Source organism: Egretta garzetta, unplaced genomic scaffold (assembly GCF_000687185.1).
Source record: "Egretta garzetta isolate BGI_Z169 unplaced genomic scaffold, ASM68718v1 scaffold43, whole genome shotgun sequence".
Classification (NCBI taxonomy): Eukaryota; Metazoa; Chordata; class Aves; order Pelecaniformes; family Ardeidae; genus Egretta; species Egretta garzetta.
Window position 1 is genome coordinate 1,755,908 of NW_009259047.1, and position 11,594 is coordinate 1,767,501.

At 40.6% G+C, this 11,594-nt stretch overlaps 1 protein-coding gene across 1 annotated transcript in view; it reads right to left on the reverse strand.

The window, feature by feature from the left end:
- The window catches only part of SPATA1 (spermatogenesis associated 1), a 17,670-nt gene extending 8,217 nt beyond the window's left edge, over positions 1–9,453 (reverse strand). Inside the window, 6 exon segments of the mRNA XM_035890662.1 lie at positions 1,081–1,329; positions 1,444–1,762; positions 1,858–1,911; positions 3,972–4,089; positions 8,427–8,533; positions 9,418–9,453. Coding sequence (XP_035746555.1) covers positions 1,081–1,329; positions 1,444–1,762; positions 1,858–1,911; positions 3,972–4,089; positions 8,427–8,533; positions 9,418–9,453 — 883 coding nt within the window.
- Between the last annotated feature and the right edge of the window lie 2,141 nt (positions 9,454–11,594).

Consider the following 11,594-nt stretch of genomic DNA (forward strand, 5'->3'; position numbering starts at 1 on the left):
TGCAGGGACAAAGCTATTTTTGACAGATTATGATTGGAAATTACTGAAAAGTCATCCATGAAAGCCTTCTCTAATACACTCTCCAGACAATATCCAAATTTTTGTTTTCTTATTCAAAGTACCAGATATCCAGAAAATCGTTCTAACTGAGATCTATAAGGTGCCCTTACCTATGAAAAAATGAATATTGCCTCATTTAATAATTACTCATTAAAAATTTGAAATAGAATAAAGGTCACCTTTTTTACATTAACTGTAAAATTCTACTCAAATTAAAACTTGTCTTTCAAAAGTATTTTCTCAAAATCAGTTGGTTACAATCTTGCTGTTAATATAACAGTGGTCATTCAAATCCAGTTTAAATGCGTCAGTCCTTTCTTGGTAACTACTAAAAACTTAGGAACATTAAGCATACTAGAAAACTGTTCAGAGATTTAATGGCCCCCAGTATCCATAGGACACTCCTTTTTAAAGTAGTAGTAGTTAATAGTTCTCCTCCAAAAAACATTTTCTGTTTTGGCACAGAACTGTTATCTAGTTTATGTGTGCTTTAAACCCCCCCATACTTTTGTCCTATTTTCACTCTAGTCTGCTCGGTTTTAGGAATGCCACTGTTCAATAGTGTATAAATTAACATTATATAGGAGGGAGAAGAGGAAACACTTCAGTAGTAATGTAGCCATGGATAAGATGACAATGACAGTTTAAGTGACTAAATACTTTCCCTGATGTACTAATAACAAGATTTTTTTCATTTAAAATTCATGTCGAATTATGGAATCATTATCCTCCAGTCTCTACAGTAGCTGCTTAGTAATTTATTTTAATGTGAATAAGATTAGAGAAATGCATTGACTATAGTGAAGTGTTTCCCTGTATCAGAACATTGTGATAAAGGACTCATCCAAAGTAAAAACTACAGCTCTTTGAAAGATATTATTGTTGTTGTTGTTATTAGACTATTGTTCTGATAGCAACATTGCATCCCGTGCTGTAACCAGATTTCTTAAAACTCAGCTTTACTCTGCCAACTTTCTAAAAGGCATGCTTTAGCAAAAAGATGACAATGAACAGTAGTACCCTGTTGATATTTAATGTGATTTTGAGGTGTTTGGTTACTCTGGCCTCGTTCATCACTGTGGTTTACACAAAGAGTAAGAGCAGTTCCTTTGGCTCCGTCGCTCCACTTAGGAGTATTACGCTCCTTTTGATTCTGGCTGAGATGATTTTGCTGAGAGCTCTGTAATAGCATATCACCCTCTCCAGCCTCCCAGTCTGCAGGATTTGAATTACTTGGTGTGAAGACAGATCCCCTGGATCCATTTTGATCTGCATAATATTCGATATTGGGAAAAAGAAATATTATTTTATTGTTAATGTTAACCATAATAGTTATTCTTCTCCTTCTTCTTCATCCTCCTTCACTACAATGGTTAAACTTACCTTTATCTGTGAACTGTATTTGTTTTTCTTGAATCCTGTTGTTACGGTCTTGCTTATGTTTTGTGTGTAAAACTGGAACAGGTTCCTTCTCACTCCATTTCGTGGGACTGTGCACTTCCTGATTTTCTATCCGATGACTGCTTTTTATGCTTTCTAAAAATTGTTTGCTTTTTTCAGGTTTTTGTTGGGGAAGACTGGATAATCTTGATCCATCAGCTTCTGCATTAAAGCAATGGCTCTGTTGAGTTGATGATGATAATGGATAAATGTCTTCAAAGTATCCCACTCCAGGTAATAAATATAATTCAGGGTAAAGTGCCTAAAATATGCAGTATATTAATCAGACACAACAGAGGAAATGTGCAATGCAAAAAGTTTCTGAAAATGAGAGCTTAAAAGCCATACAATACATACATAAGGGGGAGCAAATGACTTCAGTTCCAGTTCTGCTTCTTGCTTTGCTTTCACCTTGGAAGACAAAGAATGGAAGTGTAACTAATAAGATAATATATTTTTACCAATAATGTTGCATGTGACTTAATTTCTGTGTTCTGTCATCATCTTTACATACTACATTTATCTTAACCATCACTGTCTTCCGTAACGGCCTGATGTTTTCTGGTATGGCACTGAAACTTTGTCTTTTTTTCAAAATCTGCATCAGAGCCACAAGAGTACATGAATAAACGTCTTTATCCTTTGCACTTTCTCTTATGGCTCAAAGGACCTGATCCAACAGTCAGAGCAGAAGAAAGTCTTAGCCTGTCTTTACCAGAATCTGCTTAAAGCTGAATCTGAATAGAAATGCTGAGTCTCACATAATTTTCTCTACTTACCTGATACACAACAGCAAAATATTTAATGTGTATATATATGAAAAACTCCTATGACTCATGTCTTCTTGTATTTATCATTTTGATATTTTTTGTGTGATATACATGTTCAGATTTCAACAGTAGTCCTAAAAACAAAGTCTAAAATAATCAACATATATTTGAAAGATGTGCTCCAACAGAAAAAAAAAAATCTGAGCTTACATTTAAATAATGAAGTTGAACTAACATGGGGCCAAATTCTGTTCTCAATAACAGCCAGGCAATGCCACTGAGTCACTGTTAAGAGACACTGGCTGTATGAAAGAAAAGGAAGAGTAAATGAACACGGTTTTGGTTCATGTTTGTTTTTCATTTTAAAACCCTTACTTGCAAATAGGGTACAGCTCTTAGTACTGCTTACGTTGTTGCTGTTATGAAACAAGACTGGGGGGGAAAAAAAAACCTGCTCAACAAATATTTGATCATGGAGATGTAATTCAGTGAGGTTACCATGACCTTAAACAACAAATAAACCAGTTAGCTGGTTTACTGCTTTATACTTTGTTATAAACAACAAGCAACAGTAAATACGCCATATTAAAATTCTATCTTTAATTTTACACTAAAAATCTTCACTTTAATCTACCAATATCTTCAATTCTCTATTAAAGTAAAATAGTTCATTAAATTCCTGACATTTTAAAGGAAGCTGGAAAATTTCTCCATTTATCTCAGAACTATCAGCAGGGAAGAAAATACACCATCTTACTTATTACCGTGCACCTCAATTCTTTGAAGACACATGCACAATTTCAGATTCAGATTGTGTCACAGTCTTTAAGTTTCTCTTCAGATTTTTCCACTTAGTTTTTGCACATTACTTAGCGTTTATTCTACTCTTCAATGTGGGTAACTCTAGTGATAACTCAACTACAAATGAAATAAAGAACAGCACCAAATTTCCAGCTTGCTATTCATTTCCAAATCTATGAGAAATGGAGGTGAAATAAGAAGTGGAAAAAATTATTCTATACTTATGTACATCACTTAAGTCCTTGTGTATTATGTGAACAAACTTTTCAGTTGGACGGTTTTTCAAGTTTATTTAATCTTTAGCTATAGTTCGTAAGATAGGAATATATAGACAATCAAAGTGAGGAACAGTTATGATTCAGAGATGTAGGGTTTTGATTACATAAATCTCAGGCTGCATTACTGGACTGATTATTGGAACATAAATGTACATCCAGAGAAGTTTTCACTCAGGGACTGATCTTTAAAGGCCTTTGGGCAGGTCACAGCAGGAACCATTAGAGGAACTCTCAGCTTCCATTCCAAATTCTTCAAGTGCTATATTCCCAGACATGTACTGGTAATAATGACCTTAGAGCGATTTTTTTTTTTAAATGCAACTAGATTTGTCATATTTAATCCATTGGTTTATCAAAACTAGCATCTTTTCACTGGATGGCAACTAATTACATCTGACGCTTTAAAGGATGTTTCTAACATACCTGTCCAGCTGTGCCTTTGTATTTGGGGAATTAAATGTGCTCTGACAAGAGCTTATGCTCCATCATGTTTAAAAGCAAATGCTAACAGTGCTCCTAAAGTTATCTCTATTTTCATGTGATATTATCTAACCCGCAGGAACAAAATCTGTAGTTTATAGTATAAAGCAGAAGAGCATTAAAGAAAAAAATATTAACTTACCACTGCTAGTTTTTTCCCAATGCACTTTAAAAACTTGAATTTATCTGCAACTGCAGCTCCACCCAGGTGCTCTCCAAGCTTCTCCCGTAGCGCTCTTAATGTGGTGTGAGGAGATACCCTAGAATGTTGTTATTCATTAATACATCTGTAAGATCAAATAATGATGGCTAGTTAGTAAGAGGGGGAAGATAATGCTATACACGTGCTGGCTTGCATGGACAGAATGACCAAAAATGGGGACTATGTCCTAGAACTGAACATAATTACACGCAGGCCAGAGAGTCTTGGTGTGGTAGAGTTGGAACATTGTATCGCGCTGTATTACAAGGGCTGTCATAACATTAACTAGCAATATTCATATTTTAGGAACCCCATACAAAGGGAGAATATGGAAGTAGCTGAAATTTGAAAACTACTCCTCCAGAATGCTCTTGCTCATCTGGAGATGAGTAACAAAACCAGTAGAAACTAAAGACATACATTTCCATATAGGTGACAGAGTTTCATGGGGCTGGTCCAGGACTGTAGAACATACCCCTTCAAGCAGTAAGGGCTAGAGGAGATTTCATCACTGTCCACTTTAAGTAGCAGGTACATTCCTTTGATTTTTGTCCTCTCCAACACAAATTTACAGAAGGGTGTGTGCATGTGTACATGCAAATGTATTTTAAATCAAAACCAAACACTGCAGTGTGAACATTTCCACCATAGTTTGAAGATGAGAGAGCTGATGCAAATATGAATTGCATCATTTAATGTACTACTGGAAACCATGCAAATATTAAACTAATGAGCTCAGTATAAAAATCATTATAGAATAAAAAGCACCTCTGCAGAATAAAACCAAATGTGCAAGAGGCACACAAAAGCTCTGCAGCGCAACATAAGCAATTCTAATTGCTCCTATGCTGCCATATAAAATAAACCAGGGAACAAATTCACGCCTGAGACTGTTAATCACTCATGCTGATTAAGTGTTGGTACACTGCCTAGCATGATTTTGGCCCAGGCAGCTATCACTCTTCAAGCAATGCACAGACATAGCTTGGGGGATAGCACATGCCATTGCCAGTAAATAGTACAGACGAGAACGTGCATTCCCTTCAACTTAGACAGGTCTTCAACATTAACCTGTCAGGGTTTGTTTGCATTTTCAAACAGCCCTATAAGCCTTCATTTCACGCCCTAGGTATGTAAAACCACACTCAGTTTCATCTCACAAACACAGTACTTTAGTGGGTTACGATGCTTCCCTTGCATTATTTCAAATACTCTGGACTTAGAGGACCCTTCTTAAGATCATAAATCTGCCTTGGAGCACAGGCATGCAGCAAAGGAGACCAAAGTCTGCAGAGTGGACACATCTAGGCCACACTGCTTGCTCCCTGTACATTTACCTCCTGTTTATTTCTTCCTCAGACATTTTTTGCCCACACTTGCTGCAGATATTAGCCCTAATGTCATTTATTTCAAATGTATAAAGAAATATGTGAAAGATGGATACATAATTCAATACACACCCTTCCAAGGTCTTATGTGAGAACAGAGATGATCTATAATTCAAATCTCTCTCATTCACTGTCGTTTCTTCAAGATGATGTCTCAGAAGACATACACCCTTGAATGATCTTCTGAAGCCCAATAAATGCAGGCTCTATCAGAGGTAATTCTAACACTGCACATCCTTCACTGGACAAGCTGGAGAGGTGGGCCTGTGTGAACCACATGAGGTTCAACAAGGCCAAGTGCAAGTTCCTGCATCTGGGTCAGGGTAACCTCCGGTATCAGCACAGGCTGGGGGAGGAAAGGATCGAGAGCAGCCCTGCCGAGAGGGACTTGGAGGTATTGATGGATGAAAAGCTGGACATGAGCCATCAATGTGCACTGGCAGCCCAGAAGCCAACCCTACCCTGGGCTGCATCAGAAGTGTGGCCAGCAGGTCGAGGGAGGGGACTCTGCCCCTCTGCTCTGCTCTGGTGAGACCTCAACTGGAGTACTGTGTCCAGCTCTGGAGCCCTCAGCACAAGAAGGACATGGAAGTGTTGGAGTGGGTCCAGAGGAGGGCTACAAAAATGATCCGAGGGCTGGAGCACCTCTCCTATGAGGACAGGCTGAGAGAGTTGGGCTTGTTCAGCCTGGAGAAGAGAAGGCTGAGGGGAAACCTGATTGCGGCCTTTCAGTGCTTAAAGGGGGCCTGTAGGAAAGATGGGGAAAATCTTTTTAGTAGGGCCAGCTGTGACAGGACAAGGGGTAATGGTTTGAAACTAAAACAGGGTAGGTTTAGACTGGATATAAGGAAGAAATTCTTTACAATGACGGAGGTGAAACACTGGAACGGATTGCCCAGAGAGGCGGTGGAGGCCCCATCCCTGGAAACATTCAAGGCCAGGCTGGACGGGGCTCTGAGCAACCTGATCTGGTTAAAGGTGTCCCTGCTCACTGCAGGGGGGTTGGGCTAGATGACCTCTAGGGGTCCCTTCCAAGCCAAACCATTCTATGATTCTATAATGCCCATCAAAACCAGCAAGGACATCTAAACCTAAGGCATTTATGAACAGCAGGAAAAACATCTAAGTAACCACGATGTATCATGGGAGAAAATTATCTAGGTGTACAGAACCTGAGATATAGGGCAGAAATTTATCTGAAAATTAGTTGCCAGCACAGCTGCTAGGAACATATAATAATACACTTCTTACTTGCTGCCACTGGCTAGCAGAAGACCAGTCACATCCCAGTCATTTGCTTCAGGGTGTTCCTTTAAAAGTAATGCAAACTAGAGTTCATTGCAGCCATCTCATCTAGAAATAACAAAAGTATGGCTTCTGTGGTGAGGAATGAGGAATACATAAAAGATCACAGAGGCTGAGAAATCAAGTTCATGGGAACAAGAACTCAGGGCCATACACAATTACACACTTAATATTTTCCTCTAATTTCATGATTAATGGAAGCAGCCTGTACTTAGACCTAGGAATCCTTTGTTAAGCTGACTCAGACAGTACTAGGATGGTCAATATGCCTGACAGTGCTATCCACAACATCCAAACAGCATTAGTACCAGCAAGGCTGCTGTTCCTTCTCCCAGATTATAATATGAGTTCTTTAAAATATTTTTTTTTGTTTTTAAAGACAGTGATACACTGGCCAGGTACTAGTTATTGCTAATGCTACTGTACTGCAGCACTGCATAGTACCCATAGAAAAACTAATTAGCAATTATTTAAGACTCATTAGCAAGCAACAAATACCCAAGATATAAACCTACTGAAATCAATGAGAACCCTAATTTTAAGCTGATGCCTCAGAATTGAGCCACAGTGAAATAAATTTACACTCGAGAACAGAGGAGAGTGACAGGCATCCAAACACATGAAATGATTTGAAGTTGTCACTCCAGCTGTGTATTTGCACCTCTGCTGGAGACTGGAACCGCAAACAAAATGGATAAATGCACTTAATTCCTCTGGTTTTGAGCAGCCTTTCAACAAAAGAAGCTGCGAGAATGAACACATTCTTCCCTACAGGCTCATACCTGACTGCTGTCAATCCTTTCAGCTACACAGTATATTGTCTGAAGTGGACAATACAAGCCTAAATTTAAACTAGTTAAAACCCATATTCCCTGCAGTTTAAGCTAAATTGACAGGTTTTGCACAGGAGCAGACAAGGTGCATGTAAAAGCTCCATTTCAATACACATCTTTACATTATTTCGTTTTTCTACCACTTCTTACCACACTAGATACACACAGATTTTGTGAGTAAAGTGTTTAGGAGTATAAAACAAACTTTCAACGTTATGAAAGATTAAAACTGCAACTCTTTGTACCAAGTTTGGGCTAAGAACTGGGAGCCGGGGTATTCTTTTACAAAGTCCTCTGAACAGCTATCTGAGAGCGCACATAGCGCACGGTGTTGTACGCAACCTTTCAGAAATACTCCTGGAGAAGAAAGAAGATACAATGGCGGTTGCATGGGCTGTAACACTTCCCCTTGAGAAACATGCCTTAAGCTCCTTCTTCGGACAGGGAGAGCTCAGATTGTCACATCCCCGTTCCTGGGAATTGACAGGCTATCACGTCTTTATCAAGCCACTCTGTCTTGAAGGTGGCCCATTGCCAAAAAGAATTGAAGATTCTTATAATCAGGCTCAAGGAGACAGAAAGAATATAAGACTGTGAATTTACAACATAAATTATCCTGCAGAAATACTAGCACTGCTCTGGAAGTCTGTTTCAATGGTCTACACCAACGGCTGCAATGAAGCTAAGCCTGATGCAGTCCAAATGAACGTAACGCTAGTCATGGACACCACTTACCTTCCAGAAATGATCAGAGAAGTCTCTTCTGACAGATGTAATTGTGCTCCATAGGGCAATAGCTGGACTAAATGACTGAAGGACAATGTAAAGGATCTGCCTACCATGTACATGAAGCCTAAGACTATACTCACCTTATGAATCCGGCTGAGATGAATTTGCTACTAAGAGCTACAGGAACTGTATTCAGCTTGAAGTTCCACACTTCTTTTGGGACATAAAAAACGTGGAGCTCCACCAACTAAATAAAGAACAGATGATCATAACTGTAGATGTATCAAAACCCTCTTCCCAGATGCTTTGTGTTGCCTAGGTGGACTTTCAGTTTCTGGAGGCAGGAATGGTTTCTTTGATATTAGCACATGGGCTAGAAGAGTGAGGCTCTATCTGACAATGATGACTAGATAGTGAGAACAGCAATGAGTAGAACAATTTGTGATTAAACGCTGGCTGACAGCATCAAAATAAATCACATTAGAACAAGCTCAACAATGGCAATGAGAGAAAAGAGCCCGTGCTACTGCTGTATGTCACTGAGACAGGAATGGACAGAGTTTACCAAAACCAGCTGATACTCTGAAGCGTGTCATGGTTACGAGAATACTTCAGCTGAAATCCTACCTTCGTTCACCTCATAAAAAGTGCAAAGCCCTGAAATCTTGATTCAAACAGCACAACTTGACCTTGCCAGCAGGAAAAAAAAATTCAAAGTATTTCTGACAGTTGTTAATAATATTAGCTACCTTGGAAGCACAGAAACGCTCCTGGAAATGTCTGCAAAAAAGATTAACTCTAAGCAAGGTTCACTTAGATCGTCTTCAAACCTGTGGTAGCTGTGGGACTCTTAATGTCTCGGTCTCGATATTTTTAGTGAAAATCAGATGGTACAGACAAAGACAATACACTTCCCTACTAGCAGCCATGCAAATAAGCTATATTAAGTATTTCTGCAATTGTTGAGTTACTAAATATAAACTAGAAACGAATACTTTCTATATATACTATATTAAAAGCACAGTTTTTCCTCTCAGGTCTCCTAGAAATGGTGCAGTGTCACTTATTTTAACACTTATTTTTATTTGTGAAATCTAAAAAATCTGTATGGAAAAGTACAAAAACTCTCACCTGTGATGTCTGAGGTCTCATTTGACTGAATGACATGCTGGTCCCTGTACTTGATCACAGCGAATGCCAGGTGGGCTTTCTAATTTTCTTTTTGACCAAAACATTCTTTAAGAATGAGATTCATGATAATCTGTTATGAGAGAGTGTTACTCCATTAATATCCTTTATTTTCATTTACTGTTCTTCTTTCCATTTATGAAAATGGAAAGTTGTTCCTGTGCTGAGGCAGAAAGCTTCCTGCAGAGAAGGAACCACAAACAGGCTCAACCACACCTTCTACACAAGTATCACCTAAGTAACCGGGGGGATTGCTAAATCACAGCCCTGCAGCTCCGGGAGATCTGCCCTGGAGTATTTCCTCTTAACATTTTCTCCCCTTTTATAAAAATACTTCGGTTGTATACAATTTTCTACACAATTGTACCGTTTCCCTAAAGACACAGACCTAAATCCCCACAAAATGGGATACATGCAGGGTCAGGGTTTATCTCCGATAAAGGGACAATTATTGTGAACTGCAGCCGAGCCACACGCACGGCACATTGCGTCTGCCAAACGCAGTATTCCAAGGAAACCTGACTGTGCCAGGCGACCATGTCAGAAAAATCCTTTCATAAACTATAAACCACGGTTCTGCCCTAACCTTGTTAGGACTTTCACAGAATCATAGAATGGTTTGGGTTGGAAGGGACCCCTAGAGGCCATCTAGCCCAACCCCCCTGCAGGGAGCAGGGACACCTTTAACTCCATCAGGTTGCTCAGAGCCCCGTTCAACCCGGCCTTGAATGTTTCCAGGGATGGGGCCTCCACCACCTCTCTGGGCAACCCGTTCCTGTGTTTCACCATCCTCATTGTAAAGAATTTCTTCCTTATATCCAGTCTGAACCTTCCCTGTTTTAGTTTAAAAGCATCACCCCTTGTCCTGTCACAGCTGGCCCTGCTAAAAAGATTGGCCTCATCTTTCCTATAGGCCCCCTAACCTCCACACTCTCCCTTTGAAGGCTCTTGCAAGCACCTCAGAGGTTACAAACCTCCTTCAGATTCCCAGCCTGATGAACGTCCTAGCTGTTCTCCTGATCATCTTAGCAGCTCGCCCTCGTGCCCCTGCTATTTCTAAGTCACCTTTTCTCAAGCATGAGTGACCAGGCCTTCCAGGCAACCTTCCAAGTCTCACCCTGGCTCCAAGCAGTGGAATTAAGATCTCCTGGTGACAGTGGGAAGCACCTACTTAAAAGGGCCCGTGTCTTTATTCGCCTCTTCACAATTACACTGCAATGAGCTCTCACGAATGACCTGACCGAACCATGCAGTCGCTTCTCTGGTTATTCCCAACCAAAGACGCGGCAGGTTGCAGCACTTCTTCCCCTGAGTCCCTGTATATATAGAATCATAGAATCATAGAATCTTTAGGGTTGGAAGGGACCATTAGTGGTCATCTAGTCCAACCCCCCTGCAGTGAGCAGGGACACTGCTAACTAGATCAGGCTGCTCAGAGCCCCGTCCAACCTGGCCTTGAATGTTCCCAGGGATGGGGCCTCCACTACCTCTCTGGGCAACCTGTTCCAGTGTTTTACCACCCTCATTGTAAAAAATTTCTTCCTTACCTCTAGCCTGAACCTACCCTGTTCTAGTTTAAAACCATTTCCCCTTGTCCTAACACAGCTGGCCCTATGAAAAAGACGTTCCCCATCTTTCCTATAGGCCCCCTTTAGGTACTGGAAGGCCGCAATCAGGTCTCCCCGTAGCCTCCTTTTCTCCAGACTGAACAAGCCCAACTCTCTCAGCCTGTCCCGAACCATGCAGTCGCTTCTCTGGTTATTCCCAACCAAAGACGCGGCAGGTTGCAGCACTTCTTTCCCCGAGTCCCTGTATATATGCAGGATCTTGCACTTTGCACGACAACGTGTTGCCCCACGCCATTATCCCAGGCTTCACGGTCATCCCCGGACACAGTCTGCAGCCAACACCCAGCCCCTCTAGGCTGTAGGCACAGCCCAGGCAGGCTGGTGAGGGCAAAGTCAGTGACTTCAATCATTACGTCCCAAAATAAGCTCCAAACTGGTACCTCACTGGATACTACCACCACGATTTGCCACCTTGGTCTTGTCTTCTCTTTTAATCGGCTTTACAGATAAATGGCGGGGGGGGGGGAATCTCATGTTCTGTGTTTTGGGGCA